General features: G+C 45.7%; 1 protein-coding gene across 1 annotated transcript in view; it reads right to left on the bottom strand.

Annotated features, from left to right (window-relative positions):
- Nucleotides 1-7,054: 7,054 nt before the first annotated feature.
- Nucleotides 7,055-16,076, bottom strand: part of ZBTB8B (zinc finger and BTB domain containing 8B) — a 29,033-nt gene continuing 20,011 nt past the window's right edge. Inside the window, exons 3-4 of the mRNA XM_063139733.1 lie at nt 8,624-8,802; nt 7,055-7,550 (exon numbers count right to left, since the gene is read on the bottom strand). Of these exons, the coding sequence (XP_062995803.1) occupies nt 7,239-7,550; nt 8,624-8,802 (491 nt within the window). The 3' untranslated portion in view covers nt 7,055-7,238. The remainder of the gene's footprint in view (nt 7,551-8,623; nt 8,803-16,076) is intronic.

Consider the following 16,076-nt stretch of genomic DNA (forward strand, 5'->3'; position numbering starts at 1 on the left):
GGCGGGCTGCAGCTCCGGGCAGGCGGTCGGTCGGGCGAGGGCTCCGCGGCGGCAGAGCTGCCCAAGCACCGCTCGCTAGGGGCTGGCGGGGCGGGGCGCGGATCGTCGCTGGGCTCCGCGGCCCCAAAGCAGGCGAAAGCCCGACCGGGAGAGAAACAAAAGGTAGTTGCTGACGTGGGCGTTGGAGAGAGACGCCCGAGGGCTGGGGACACAATTAAAGGGGCAACGCACCGAGCGCGGCAGGAGCCAGGCGCGCACGTCGCGCTCCGCCTGGCCGCGCCCGACAGACCCACACCGCCCGCCCCTCCGCACCACCCCCGGGAGCCCCGGCAGGGGACCCGCCGGGCGCCCGCAGCCCCCTTCTGCCCGGCAGCGAGGCACCCGCCAGCCACCCACCCCCGGGCGTTGGTTCTCCTCGATGCCCTCTCCAAACGCAGGCAGGATGCCGCCTCCTTCGTCTCCTGGAGCAGGCGCTTCCTTTGGCCCCTCGAGCCTCCCTGCATGGCGCTCGCTTCACCCGCCGACTCTGTTCAGCACAAAGGGTTAATGGTTCCCTCTCAAGCCCCCCCCCCCCCGCCCCCGGCGCGCTCGTTTTGTTGCGCCCAGCAGCCTTGCCTGCCGCCTGCCTACATAGATGATCATGAAGATTTGTTCCAAGACCGGTCGCTGAGAATACTCGATTGGGGCTTACGCCAGAGCAAGGGACCTGCTTTTTTCCTAAGGAAGCCAATGCAAAAACGGGCCAAAGCTGGTGGTGGCTCTGGGCAAAAAAATCCAAGGAGACACACACACCTGGTAGAAAGGCAATAGTTAACCAAACACATGACAACGTGCTGCCCTTGAATAGTTAAGCCCTCTTTGGTTAACCAAGATGCTGTATATCAAGACTGTCCTTGAATGGTGCCCCTAAACCTGCCTCCTCATGCAGCCCAATGGTAGAGCCGGCCCTGGACCAGTTGCATGCACCTGGTGGCCTGAAGAGACCCAGATTTACAGCAGAGATATGCAAGTGCCTTAATGAGTGAAAACATTCCAGGCCAAAAAAACCCTGCAAGGCTCTTTGAAACTCATTTGCTTAACTCTTCAATCTATTTCAGCTCTGTCATAATAACCACTATTGTGTTTTTTTGTGAAGGGATTTGCCCGCAGCTAAAATACTGCAGCCACAGAATAAGTGCTGACTCCAATGACTGCAATGGCACCCAGACTCAGTTTACCTTGGCAGGGCAGACCCACAAGCCTCCATTTTAAACAAATGGTTCTAATCCAGCTCTAGTTGTGGGCAGCTAGCTGTGCATAGCAACTCCCACACATGCACACATATGTACTATAATCAAGGCTGCACATTCACATCCAGCCAGGTCACTGGTCTAGATGAGTATCACCAGGCCGACGCTGATCGACCAAGTCAGATGTGCAGCCCCAATGGCTATGCACAGCAAGCCTGTTATGAGGTCACATACTTAGGCCAAGGTTCAGCAACACAACCGAATCAGCCACACTAAAATGTAGTGTCTTACATTGGATTAGGGCACATTAATCCAGAGTTAGGTATGAAGACAAACAAGGTGTTGCATAGCTACTGATCGGTTCTTTGACCAGACAGAGATCCCCACCCTTAAGTGTAGCAACGCCGGAGAAACCCAAGTCTGATGGTATTCATTTTGACCAGAGACCATTTTCCTTTTGTTTAAATGCTGTCAACACCCAGCGTTTGAGTGCTCCTGGCCTCCTTAAAGATCTTGGCACCAATTGTTCCTGGCTTGTGGCAAGCTTGCCGTTCCTGGCTGCTCTTGTTGGCTTCTATCTCTCATTGCTGAAATCACTGCTAAGTAAACCATGGAACCTGGGGCTCTGCCAGAGACCTTTGCCAACCCTTTCCCTCGCGTTCCACGCTTGAGCAAGTAAAGACCTGAAATGTGGCATCCAAGAGCCTTGTCTAAAGCTTCTCCGATCACCACAGGAGTCTCTCTGCACCCTAGAATCAACCTGAGGGATGATCCAGTAGGTACCCCAATTTGCCTAGCCCCGAATTCGATAGCTCCCTAGGAACCGTAACTCAGCCCATTTAAGTCCAGGCCCATTACACAAGTTTGCTAAGCAGAGCGACCCTCAGCCTTGATACCGAGTTGCATGTTAAGTTAATCTCCCCATCTTTTAAGCTGGTACATGGAATGGTATAGCATCCACTTCAGCCGGTTGCCTGATGTGCTCAATATGCATAGAATTGCCCCTTGAGCTAATTATTCCCTACTGAAATTTGTATAAATTTGATGCTTACATGTGTACAGCAAGCTAGGTACTTCCCAAAGTGATCAGTGTGTACATTTTATGCTTGTGTAATAAACAAACAACCCCCCTTTGGCGCAGACGTGTGCGCACGCACAAACATCGTTGGGACAGATCTGCCAAGATATGTTGTTGCCAGCATTCAAAGGTCCCCATATACATTAGTATCCTGGAGCATGTATAAAAAATACAAGTGTCTGGAGAAGACACTTGTTAACAATGCTCTGCGAGGCAGGTTAGGGTTAGGGTGCACCCAGAGACATTCATAATTGACAGGAATTTGAACCTGAGTTCCCCCCAGTCCTAGTCCAGCACTGTACCACAGTGGCTCTGGGCAAATGTCCAACATCTGGTCCAAAGATAGGTGCCACGTGAAGAGAACACTATACTGGTATTTCCCCCTCCTTTTAAAACAAATGTTAACTGTGCACACAAAATAATCTACAGTTTATATAGTTGTCTATATAAGTACACACACAAGATCAAGCCATGATTTCACTGTTACCTTGATATTTATTTGCTTTGCTTTTCACATTTTCAGCTATAAAAGTACTAGACTACAACAATATAAACGTGTATGGTACATATACAAACATACAAGACTTGATAATGCACCACTGTAGAGACAAGATTACAAAAACACTTCATATATGTTCCCCCATTCCGGGGTGGGTGAGGAGAACAAAATGGCGGCTGTGTTGCTGGCCCTTGCAAGATTCTCAGCTTTGGTTTATTTCCAATCCTTCCACAGCCTGACAAGCATCCGGAGGATGCACTGGAAATTAGGCACCAAGGATGGCCCTTTAGCACTACTTTCCCTTTAGTGACCCACGGAAAGTGCCCTAGAGGACTTAAGTCTCTGGAGGTCTTACTGCTCAGTGACAGTTTTGCTTCCATATTTCCTTCCATTACTTGCATTGATCTTTTGTTCTAATATTTGCCTTTGAGGTAAGTGGGAAGGCAAAACTTCACATCTAAAAATTAATATGTTCAGAAGATAAAATAATTAGGTCATTTTTTTTCTTACAAAACTAATGTTTCTTGTACACTGACAGGGCTATATCAATAATGTTTGTCCACTGAAAACACATCCAAATTGTGATACTGGTTGCACTCTTACATCAGAAATTCGGACACCGTTCCTTGTTGCATGGGTCTCATTGATGTCAGAGGGCTGACCCAAAATAGGATGCAGTTGTTGCAGCTGACAAGGGGTGGTCGTGTGCAGCCCGTGAAAACACTAAGCTGAAAAGTAGCCAGTACCCTTTCAACTGTTTCCTGACAGTCGTTTGTATCTGCTTCTATTTAGTTTGTAGAGGTGGATTAAAACTTTTGTAATTAAAAGATTCACCCTCCCCATCATTATTTTATAATATAGGTCTATATTCTTAAATGAGACCAATCATAACATTTCATTTGTTAAAAAATAGCCTAATAGTATCCAGCTATAAAGTTATCAGTCATTGCAAACCAAATTAAGTATCTGAATTTCAAGCTGCAAACCTAAGTAAACTTAAAAGCAATTTCTACAAGAATCAATGAGATTTAGTTCTAAGCAAACATGTTTAGGGCCAGAGTGAGATTATAAGCAAGCAACCATTCTTCCAAATAGTACAATGTGCCTTTAATATCCCAAATGCATACTCAAGTGAAAAAGCAGGGAAATTAAATCAAGGGAAAAAAAGAGGCTGAGCCTCTTCATAATGGGTAATGCCAAGCTCAAGTTGCTTCTTGGTCTTTTAGAAATTGTAGGAGGTCAAACAAGTTAGAAATTAGTCTGTTTCCTTTTTAAGCACCGCTTGAATGTTTCTTAGAATTGCAGCACCATATTACCAAAACTTTGTTTAGACATTTATAATGGAGAGTTCCAAGGAAATGTCATACAACTAGGCAAGAATCACAGTATTTACAGATTGACAAGAACATCTTCCACAGACAAGCGAGTAAAGTGCATCCTTTTCATAATGAAGCACGAAGTGACAGACAAGAGCCACTTGACAGAAGAACCAAAAAAATATGAATTTTGGCAGTTTCAGAATGGGAATGAGATTGGAATCTCTCCCTTACCCCGACCCCCATGGCCTAAAAATATAAACAGATCCATTCTCTATTCACAAGATACATATGGAAACCTCCACGTCTAACATAACCCCCATCTCTTAAATATAGAAGGGCCTTGCATTTCCTCCTAGCTCTGTTAATACGCCTCAGTATCCCACTACGTAATGCGTGAAAACACAGGTCTCTGGGAAAATTTGTTTTAGTACACAAGCAAATGTCCCCACTGGATATTAATTACAACTCTTAAGTACTCATAGAAAAGTGACAAGCCATAGGAATGAGGACAGAGATGAGAATCCCAAATGCTCAAAGGGTTAGGATTACTAGTAATATTTTTACCAAAAATGTCAATGGACAAATCAATTCCTAAAGGTGCAAGGAATTTATGTTCATCTAAGAGCCCCCTAGCAAGCCTAAATTGCTTTGTAAACCCAGCTTACTTGGTTGTAAACCTGGCTCTTTGGAAAGCCATTGCTAACTTTCTGGGCTGGATCTTTCACATTTTTACTTGAGAGCAATTTTATGAATGATCCAATTACTGGAGAGATTTTTCAAATGGAAAATACACACACACCTCAACATGTTTTCTCAGTAACTATACAAGTCTCACCCATTAAGAAATACACTCCACAAAATGGTCACAGGACGTAGCATTTAAGAAGCTAGATTCTTTTAAGGAAAACAAGGGAGAGCTGATTATAAAATTTCACTTTTTTGCTACATAGTTACAATTTTTAAAAAATGATTATTGCTTCTTCTCTTTCCCTGTTTTCATCCTACATAATCTTGTGATGACATAAAAATGTTACATTTATACCATCATAATCCCTTCTACAGTACTGTTTTGTGAAAGCACATCAGAACTGACCACTTCATTTCAAAAAGGAGGAGGTGGGAAAACCTGGATGGTAAAGCAGTATAGAATCCACACATCTTCACCACCTTCTATAGAATGTGGTTGGCAAAATGTTTCCAGTGTATAACAGCAACCACATCACTAGACTGATCAGGGCTTTGGCGTGCCTAGAAACCTTTGTGTTTTTTGTTTTGTTTTGCTCTTTTCATGAACTCCTCTCTGTAATTTTATATTTATCCCTCTCATATTTCTCTTCATTTTGAGGGGCTTCCTGCTGTTGTCATTCATGCCTGTTCGCCTTGTGCTTAGAAATAAGAGCAGGTGTAATTTGCAGCTCCATGCAAGACAGGCAGGCTGGTTTTTGTTTGGTTTTGCTCTTTAAAGATTTTTCTACATGAGGTATTTATCGCGCGCTGGTCATTAGCTTCTCACAGTTGTTTATAGGTTCTTTAGACAATGTTGTGACCCTCTAATTTTGCTTCTGTGTTTAACTAGCACCCTCGTCGGGTTTTTAGAGCAAGGGAAATGTGGAATTTATTTGTAAAAGTGAAAGATGCCACTTTTTCACTTGTGCATTTGGCTATTCTGCTATACCACAGTGCGACCTATAGCTTATGTAGCAGAAAAGCAGAAAAGGAAACACTCCTCATCTAATGCTTGGATCTTAATTCTGTGACAAAACTGAAAGTGGATAGAGTGGGTTAACAGCCTCATGTAGAAAAGCTCTAAATGGCACATCTTCGTGAATTGTTTACATAATTGGGCATTAGAGACTATGTGCCAGAACTGGCTCCAGCTAGATCTGTAACCAAAGATCATAGCTTTCATTTTTATGAATGTATTAAGCCCCCTTTAAAGCCATCCAAGTTGGTGGTCATCACTACATCTTGTGGTATCGATTTCCACAGTTTCACTGTGAAGAAGTCCTCCTTTTGATCTGTCCTGAATCTCCCATCAATCAGCTTCATGTGATGACCCCCTTGGGTTCTAGAATTATGAGATAAGGAGAAAAAAATCTCCCCCTCTCCACACCATGCATAATTTTGTGCGCCTCTATCATGTCTCCTCTTACTTGCCTTTTTTTGAAGATAAATAATCCCAGCTATTGTAACCTTCCCCAGAGGGGAGTTGTTCCAGTCCCAACTCTACAATGCTCTTTTTTAGGTGCTGTGACTGAAACTGTCTACAGTATTCCAAGTGTGATTGCACCATAGATAATATAAAGACAGTATATTGGTAGTTTTTGATTCCTAATTATGCCCAAGTTGGAATCTGCCTTTTTCACAGCAGCTGCACCCTGAGTTGACATTTTAGTGTTATCTGAGGAAACAATTTATCTGCATCTTGACTGGATCCATTATTCACAAGATTCTTGAGGGTGATCAGAAGTGTCAAATTTTTACTCTTGTTAAATAAAGTGCACAGAAAAATATCAGAAAATTGAAGCCATTTCTTCATTGGTTTTGTATATGCCACTATTCCTTACTGGCTATATTTCTGTTGGTAGTGGAGCCTTCACCTTGCTCGTGTTGCTCAAGCCTTAGTCTACATTCCCAAGTTTGGAATGAAAGGTCAGGATATCCTAGTAGAAAGAAGAGGGCCGCAGCTCTATACAGAAGTTCAGATCCACACCTCTTCCAAAGGAGGTGGTGGTGTTGCCAGGGAAACCAACGAGAAAGGCAATGGGGAGGCTGCAATGGGGGAAGAGACATCCATGTCAAGTGAATGTGGAAGAGGACAGGCTGAAAATGGTACGCCCGGCCTCATGGCCAAAGGATAGCAGGAGGATGCAGAAGGTGCAGCCTCTGCTCACCCTGGACACAAAATTCCTGTTAATGTGTAGCGCACAGCACAAACAAGTTAAAAAGACATTTCAGGATTTTAATAGTCCAACTGTTCCTATCTTTTTTGAGAAAATGGAATATATTCATATTTAAAAAACACTTCACAACTCTGGATAAATACACAGTGTCCAGCTGTAAAATGACAATGGGGGGAAAGGGATTTACCTCTCCCCACCCAACTTCTGCCGCTACATAAGTGCTTCTCCTCGATGGAAGTCTTGCTTATCATCAGGATCAGGGTCAGCGTCATCATCTTCCGGCGGATCGTTTTCATCGCCGGATTCTACATAGATGGGCCAATCATTGTCTGGATCGCTCTTCTCCTGGCCTTCTGATGAAGGTTCCATCAGGCTGAGGTTAATGGGCATTGAATCCTCATGCGTAGTCGTGACACACGTACAGCTGTCGCACAGTCCAAAACGGCGTAAGCCTTGGGACAGGCTGCTTGTAAACGTTCTTCTGCAACCCTTGCAGATAATTGGCTTGTTTGACCGATGGACCTGGAATATGAAACAGAACAGGAGGGTCAGGGCTTGGCCAATCCCTTGGAGTTGTGGTCCCCAGACTGGAACAGGCATGTGGCCTACATACCCATGCATGCCAATGGAGGTCATATCAACAGACTGGGGGAGGACAGTGAAGGCTGGTAACTCTCATGTCAGTGTGCTGTGATTCCAAGCCCTCCCAACAAGATGTGAGAAAATAAAGAGGTCTGCTGTACAATGCACAAAACCTTTATTCAGTAAATAGACACCTCTTCCCTCCTGAAGGATGTGTGAATGCTAGGAGCTATCCTCTAAGCTTAATTAGCCCAATGAAGCAAGGCAGTTGCCTACCAACTTCATGGACAGTTTCCTGCCATGCTTGAAAGGCTTTTACTGGATGCCTCCTTCAGGGAGGGTCTTCAAGCTGCAACCTCTGCTGTGTGGCTAATATGTGGACTGCCTCCCACCTTCTCTCAACTCCTGCTTTACTCTGTGGCAGACTCTGGGATCTGTCAATTCTGATGCTCCCTTCCTCTCCCTTCAAAGACAGAGTTCCCAGGGTGGGGGAGAAGGGAGATAACGCTCTCTGAGCCCAGGCCTCCTGTCTGATAAGCTCCTGGAAAGGTTCCTCTTTGACTCCAAGAGAGTCTTGGGGCGCTTCCTGTCTTGGCCGGTCTTCCCTTCCTTCAGCCTCTGAGTCCGATTTGGAAACCACACCAGGGAGACCGGGCCTCATCCTGACACAGTGGAGCATTGAATCCGCTCAGAATTTCAGTGCAGAGCGCCTTGGAGAGCTCCCTGAGTTCTGACTGGTTCTGATTCAAGCCTGGAACAGATTCACCACATCAACTGACATCAGAATCACCAGCCTCCACTGGGGGGGGGGGGGGAGAGATTTGCCCTCCCTCCTGCACTTTTCATCCAGTTCACATAAAGTTCCCTGCCTTGGAATTATTATTCACCACAAGCAAATGACCATTTACAAGCATTTTTTAAAAAAACCAATGCTCGCTCAAGGCCACCTCTTCACAGTCCACCCGAGGGCCCAGCCTCCATTTTATCCTGCCTCTCGCAGATCTCTGACTTACACTCAAGGCATGACTGCGAAGGTGCTCCTGCCGTGTAAAGCGCTTGCCGCATATCTCGCAGGGATACGGTCTCTCGCCCGTGTGTGAGCGGATGTGCCGCTTCAGGATTCCTTTCTGCTTGGCTGTGTATGGGCAGAATGGACATTTGTGCAGCTTGATCGGCACGACGAGCACATCACCTTTGAAAACAAAATAATCTCAGAGCATGCAACCTGCTGCTTTTGAAGTGGGCTCAGGACGTTAAAATAATGGTAATTATAAACCTGCGTTCAGTTTGGGTATTGGTGGGAGGAAGAGAAGATAGTGGTGCCACTGGACTCTAGCCAAGTCAGACTCATTCTGCACATCACTAATGGTTGCGTTTGTTGCAGGGGTGGGAGGGCAGCTGGGGAATCCTCTCGGCAAATGATCTAGCACAACCTGAAGGCTGAGAAAATGCAATTTCCTTGCAACAGAATTGCTTTCCTTGAGGAAAGACATCTGAATCCCATAAGGTAACAGAGCACTAAAAATATGGCCTGGAAAAGTTCACAGAGGCCATCTCTGGGAAGGAAAAAGGCTAGTTCTGAGCCAAGCCCTGGCTGACGCATGCAGTAGCAGCAGCAGCAGCAGCATGAGGTGGTAGGAGGCACTGCTCTGCTTCAGGCTGAATGAGTGAGAATACCATTTCTGAATGCTACACGCACATGAAAGTCTCCCGCATGTAGAAAATGAAATATTGGGAAGAAAGATCCTAGCCCTGCCTGCTACTTGTTGCGGTAGTTTTCTGTTTGCAGGGAGTTGCATTCCAAAATGTGATTTCCCCCTGACACCCCCCACCCTGCCCCCCACACCTGCAGGCTAAATTGTTTCAGCCTGGTTTACTACTGCACCATTCTTCTAACTCATTCTGCTCCATGTGTAAGCCAAACTTTATCTGCAGAACTGACACCTAGACAATACCTGCTGCAGAATGAAATGGCAGAGTGGACTCTGAGAAGTGGACAACAGAGAAGCTGCCTTCTGCTGAGTCAGCCCCTTGGTCTGTCTTGCCCAGCATTTTTGACACTGACTGGCAGCAGCAGCTCTCCATGGTTTCAGGCAGGATTATTTCCGAGCTTTGAACCTGAGACCCTCTGCATACACAGCATGGGCTCCGTGGCTGAGCTACGGCCCACACCAGTTCAGTCTACAGCCTGGTGTGGGGGGAGAGAATCATATTTATGAACGTTACTCTCTGTAAATAGAAAACAACAGGCAGGACTAGAAGAACAGGTTGCTTACCTGTAACTGTGGTTCTTCGAGTGGTCATCTGTGCAGTCACGCATATGGGCTCTGCGCCTGCGCGGAGTCTGCCTCGGAAAGAACTTCTATAGCTAAGAATCTTGGCGGGAACCCCTCCCCCGCTGCTATGTGCGCATGTCTGAGGGGTTCCCGCCCAAACCCTCAGTTCGAATGAGACCCCCTTGCGGCCTCAGTACCGAGGGATACTGTTTTCAACTTGTCTGTATGAGATCCTTCGTACTTCCACCTAGAGGGGTAGGTGGGTGGGTTGTGTGACTGCACAGATGACCACTCGAAGAACCACAGTTACAGGTAAGCAACCTGTTCTTCTTCATCGTGGTCTCTGTGCATCACACATATGGGCAATTAGCGAGCTAAACTTACCGGAGGTGGGTAGGTGGTTCTTTTAGTTGCAGATGGATGATAGCACTGCCCTGCCGAAAGTGCAGTCCGCACGTGCTCTGATGTCCAACTTGTAATGTTTCACAAAGGTGGTTGGTCTTGCCCATGTCGCTGTTCTACAAATTTCTGGAATTGAAATCCCTCTTAGAAAAGCAGATGATGTCGCCATTGCTCTTGTTGAATGGCCTTTTACTGCTGTTGGAGGTTCCAATTTTGCCAATCTGTACGCTAGTTGAATTGTCTGTACTAGCCATGACGATAGTCTCTGTGCTGATACTGGCATGCCCTTTTTGCTTTGGCCATAGCATACAAAAAGGCGGTTTGACTTGCGGAATTGTTCTGTCCTCTCCTTGTAGAAGGCTAGGGAGCGCCTTACGTCAAGCACATGTAGTGTCTTTTCTAGTTGTGACTCTGGGGATGGAAAAAAGGTAGGTAACACTATGTCTTGGTTTAGGTGAAAAGTCGATACTACCTTTGGAAGGAAGTGAGTGTCTGGTTTAAGTACGACTTTGTCTCTGTGGAAGATGAGAAATGGTTCGTCTATGCGGAGTGCGCATAATTCACTGGCTCTTCTGGCTGATGTGATAGCTACTAAGAAAACTACCTTCCATGTTAGTAGCTGTAGGTTAGTTGTAGCAAGTGGTTCGAATGGTTTTTGTGTTAATTGGTGAGGTACCACCGAGAGGCTCCACGACGGGCATGGAGCTCGGATGGGTGGGATAAGATTTTGCAGGCCTTTTAGGAATTGCTTTACCCTGGGGTGTGAGAAAACGGTGTATCCTTCAATTTGATCATGGAATGCCGAAATGGCTGCTAAGTAGACCTTAACTGAAGCAAACTGCAACCCTCCTTCCTTTAAATGTATTAAAAAGGATAGGAGATGCTGAATTGAGCAGCTTGATGGGTTGAATCCTCTTTTTTCTGCAAATTGAGTAAAGGAATGCCACTTTCTATTGTATGATAATCGAGTTGATTGTTTTCTGGATGCGTTTAAGATGTCTTGAATCTTTCTTGTAGTATCGGCATCTACTGGGGAAATATCCTCCAAACTGTGAGGTGTAGCGATTCGATGTCTGGGTGCTGGATCTTGCCCTGGTTCTGGCTGAGTAGGTCTGATCTCACCGGGAGGTGATAGAAATTGTGCTGAGACCTGTGTAGAAGCGTTGTGAACCAGTTTTGTCTGGGCCACCACGGTGCTAATAGGATGCAATTTGTGTTGTCCTCTGCTATCTTGGCTAGGACTCTGGTGATTAATGGGACTGGGGGGGAAATGAAATATAGGTGGTAGGTCCAATTTTTCATGAAAGCGTCTCCCATTGACCTCCACCCTTTCCCCCCTCTGCTGCAGAATTTGTTGCAGACCTTGTTGCTCTGTGTGGCAAACAGGTCGATGTCCGGTTGACCCCAGATAGCTATGATGTCTGCTAGGATTGTGGGGTGTATTTCCCATTCGTGTGCCGTGCTTGTCTGTCTGCTCAGCCGGTCCGCTATATCATTGTCGTGACCTGGGATGTGTACCGCTGTTAGCGATATCTTGCGGCGTATACACCATTCCCATATTAATAGGGTTAGTTTCGTCAGTGGGAGTGATCTGGTTCCGCCTTGTTTGTTGATATAGTACATTACGGTTGTATTGTCGGATGCGACCTGTATGTGGTGACCTCGAAGGTTTGAGTCGAGTGCTCTCAATGTCTTTTGAACTGCCTTGAGTTCTAGAAGATTGATATGGGCTTTTCTCTCCCTGGCTGTCCATATTCCTTGAACTTTTAAGGGTCCACAGTGTCCTCCCCATCCTGATTTGGACGCGTCTGTCATTATGATCTTTGTTGGTGTGGAGATCCCGAAAGGAATTCCCTTCGATAGGTTTTGTTGACGGGTCCACCACTTGAGAGATCTCTTGACTCCGTGTGGCAGCTTTAGTTTGAGTGTCCTTGTGTCGTGCCACAGTTTTAGGATTCTTGTGAACCAGAGTTGAAGGCGTCTCATTTTTAGACGTGCGAATGGAATAATTAAGACTGTTGATGACATGAAACCTAACAGTCTTTGAAGGTCGTAGGCGTAAGTTTCTGTCTGCTGTAGAACTTCTTGCGTTAGAGTGATAATGTTCTCTGCTTTTTCTCTTGGCAGGAAGACTCGTCCAGATGGGGAGTGGAGTAGTGCTCCTATGAAGAGGATCGATCTCGTTGGATTTAGATTGGATTTTTCCTTGTTTATTTGGAGACCTAACTTGTGGAGCAGATGTGTCACTTGGTCTATGTCGTGGAATAGACTTTCTCTTGAGTGCCCAAACAGCAGCCAGTCATCCAGATATGGGTGTACGTGGATGCCTTGCTTTCTTAGATGCGCGCACACTACCGCCATTCATTTTGTAAAAACGCGTGGAGCGGATGAAAGTCCAAAAGGGAGGACTGTGAATTGAAATGCCTTTGTTCCAATTGCGAAACGAAGGAATTGCTGGCTGTGCTGGTGTATGTCGATGTGAAAATATGCATCTGTTAAGTCCACTGAGGCAAACCATGCATTCTTGGTTAGGAGAGGGAGGATTGAATTTAACGATATCATTCTGAATTTCTTTCTTGTCAAGAATAAATTTATGTCTCGGAGGTCCAAAATAGGACGAAGCGTTCTGTCATTTTTGGGGATGGTAAAATAGCGCGAGTAAAACCCTTGGTTTCTTTGTGCTTTTGGAACTGGTCTTATTGCCCCTTTTTGAAGCAAGGACTTGACTTCTGCTTTTAGGGTGAGGGAGGGGGGCGTTATCCTCACTGCACCTGTTGGAGGCATGGAGGTGAACTGCAGGCGATAGCCCTTTTCTACAATGGCTAATACCCAGCTGTCCGTGGTTATTTCCTTCCATGCATGTTTGTTTGCAGTGAGTCTGCCTCCAAAAGGTGTGGTGGTAAAGTCATAGAATCATAGAATCATAGAATAGCAGAGTTGGAAGGGGCCTACAAGGCCATCTAGTCCAACCCCCTGCTCAATGCAGGAATCCACCCTAAAGCATCCCTGACAGATGCTTGTCCAGCTGCCTCTTGAAGGCCTCTAGTGTGGGAGAGCCCACAACCTCCCTAGGTAGCTGATTCCATTGTCGCACTGCTCCAACAGTCAGGACGTTTTTCCTGATGTCCAGCCGGAATCTGGCTTCCTGTAACTTGAGCCCGTTATTCCGTGTCCTGCACTCTGGGAGGATCGAGAAGAGATCCTGGCCCTCCTCTGTGTGACAACCTTTTAAGTATTTGAAGACTGCTATCATGTCTCCCCTCAATCTTCTCTTCTCCAGGCTAAACATGCCCAGTTCTTTCAGTCTCTCTTCATAGGGCTTTGTTTCTAGACCTCTGATCATCCTGGTTGCCCTCTTCTGAACACGCTCCAGCTTGTCTGCATCCTTCTTGAATTGTGGAGCCCAGAACTGGACGCAATACTCTAGATGAGGCCTAACCAGGGCCGAATAGAGAGGAACCAGTACCTCACGTGATTTGGAAGCTATACTTCTATTAATGCAGCCCAAAATAGCATTTGCCTTTCTTGCAGCCATATCGCACTGTTGGCTCATATTCAGCTTGTGATCTACAACAATTCCAAGATCTTTCTCGTTTGTAGTATTGCTGAGCCAAGTGTCCCCCATCTTGTAACTGTGCATTTGGTTTCTAAATGTAGAACTTGGCATTTATCCCTATTAAATTTCATTCTGTTGTTTTCAGCCCAGCACTCCAGCCTATCAAGATCACTTTGAAGTTTGTTTCTGTCTTCCAGGGTATTAGCTATCCCACCCAATTTTGTGTCATCTGCAAATTTGATCAGCGTTCCCTGCACCTCCTCGTCCAAATCATTAATAAAAATGTTGAAGAGCACTGGGCCCAGGACTGAGCCCTGCGGCACCCCACTCGTTGCCTCTCCCCAGTTTGAGAAGGTTCCATTGATAAGTACTCTTTGAGTCCGATTCTGTAGCCAACTGTGGATCCACCTAATAGTTGTTCCATCTAGCCCACTTTTACCTAGTTTGTTAATCAGAATGTCATGTGGTACTTTGTCAAAAGCTTTGCTGAAGTCAAGATATATGACGTCCACAGCATTCCCACAGTCCACAAGGGAGGTTATCCTATCAAAAAATGAGATCAAATTAGTCTGACAGGATTTGTTCCTGACAAATCCATGTTGGCTTCTAGTAATCTGTTGGCTTCTAGTAAACCATCTGTCAGGGATGCTTTAGGGTGGATTCCTGCATTGAGCAGGGGGTTGGACTCGATGGCCTTGTAGGCCCCTTCCAACTCTGCTATTCTATGATTCTATGATTCTTAATCACTGCATTGATTTCAAGGTGTTTACAGATTGACTTCTTTATAATCTGCTCCAGAATTTTCCCAGGGATGGATGTCAGACTGACTGGTCTGTAGTTCCCAGGTTCCTCCTTTTTGCCCTTTTTGAAGATAGGGACAATGTTAGCCCTCCTCCAGTCATCCAGCACCTCACCCGTCTTCCATGATTTTGCAAAGATAATAGACAAAGGTTCTGAGAGTTCTTCCGCTAGCTCCTTCATTACTCTTGGATGCAGTTCATCGGGCCCTGGAGATTTGAACTCATTCAAGGAAATTAGGTGTTCTTTGACCATTTGTTTTTCAATCTCAAACTGCAATCCTGCCCCCTCAACTTCTGCTTCACTTTTTCCAGGGGGTCATAGACCCGCTTTTGGGAGAAGACCGAGGCAAAGTAGGAATTGAGCACTTCAGCCTTTTCTTTGTCATCTGTTATCAATTTGCCATCCTCATTAAGCAGTTGAACCACCATTTCTTTCCTCTGTCTTTTACTACTCACGTATCTGAAGAAAGCCTTTTTATTGCTTTTAGCATCCCTCGCTAATCTCAGCTCATTCACAGCTTTAGCCTTCCTGACGCCATTTCGGCACTTCTGCGCCACTTGTCTGTACTCTTCTTTTGTAGCCTGGCCTTCCTTCCACTTCCTATATGTATCCCTTTTTGTTTTCAGTTCATCAATAAGCTTTTTGTGGAGCCACATTGGTTTCCTCTGTTGTCTTCTATCTTTTCTCCTTGTTGGAATTGTTTGTAACTGTGCCTTTAAAATTTCATTTTTTAGATACTCCCACCCATCCTGCACTCCTTTTCTCTTTAGGCTCCCTTGCCACGGGGCCTTACTTATTATAGTTCTGAGTTTATTAAAATCAGCTTTCCTAAAATCCAGAGTACGTGTATGGCTACGCTCGACTTTTGTCTCCTTCATAATCAAGAATTCAAGTATGACGTGGTCACTTTCCCCCAGAGTTCCCGTAACTGCCACTTTATCCACTAAGTCATCCCTATTGGTCAATAACAAGTCAAGGATTGCCGACCCTCTAGTTCCTTCCACCACTTTCTGTAGGAGAAAGTTATCACCCATACATGTCAGGAATTTCTTGGAAGGGCCGCTTTTGGCAGTAATGGTCTCCCAACAGATATCAGGGTAATTGAAGTCCCCCATCACTACTACATCACACTTCCTTGAAACACTGGTAATTTGTTTCTCAAAAGTTTCGTCCTCGTCTTCTCCTTGATTGGGTGGTCAGTAGTAGACTCCGATTATCATATTCTTTTTATTCCTAGTCCTGTTGATCTGCGCTGTTGGTTGGCCGCGAGTCAAAGGCGCCGCTTGTCGCCATCAAATCTTTTACGTTGATAGCGCGGTCTTGTCTGTCCTGTGAAGTGGCGTCTATTTGGCTGTGTGGGCTGTTGCTGCTGCTGTTGCTGTTGCTGTGATCTGAAGTTTTGTCTGTTTGGCTGGTATCTGTTTTGCTGGA

This window comes from Elgaria multicarinata, chromosome 13, assembly GCF_023053635.1.
Source record: "Elgaria multicarinata webbii isolate HBS135686 ecotype San Diego chromosome 13, rElgMul1.1.pri, whole genome shotgun sequence".
NCBI lineage: Eukaryota > Metazoa > Chordata > Lepidosauria > Squamata > Anguidae > Elgaria > Elgaria multicarinata.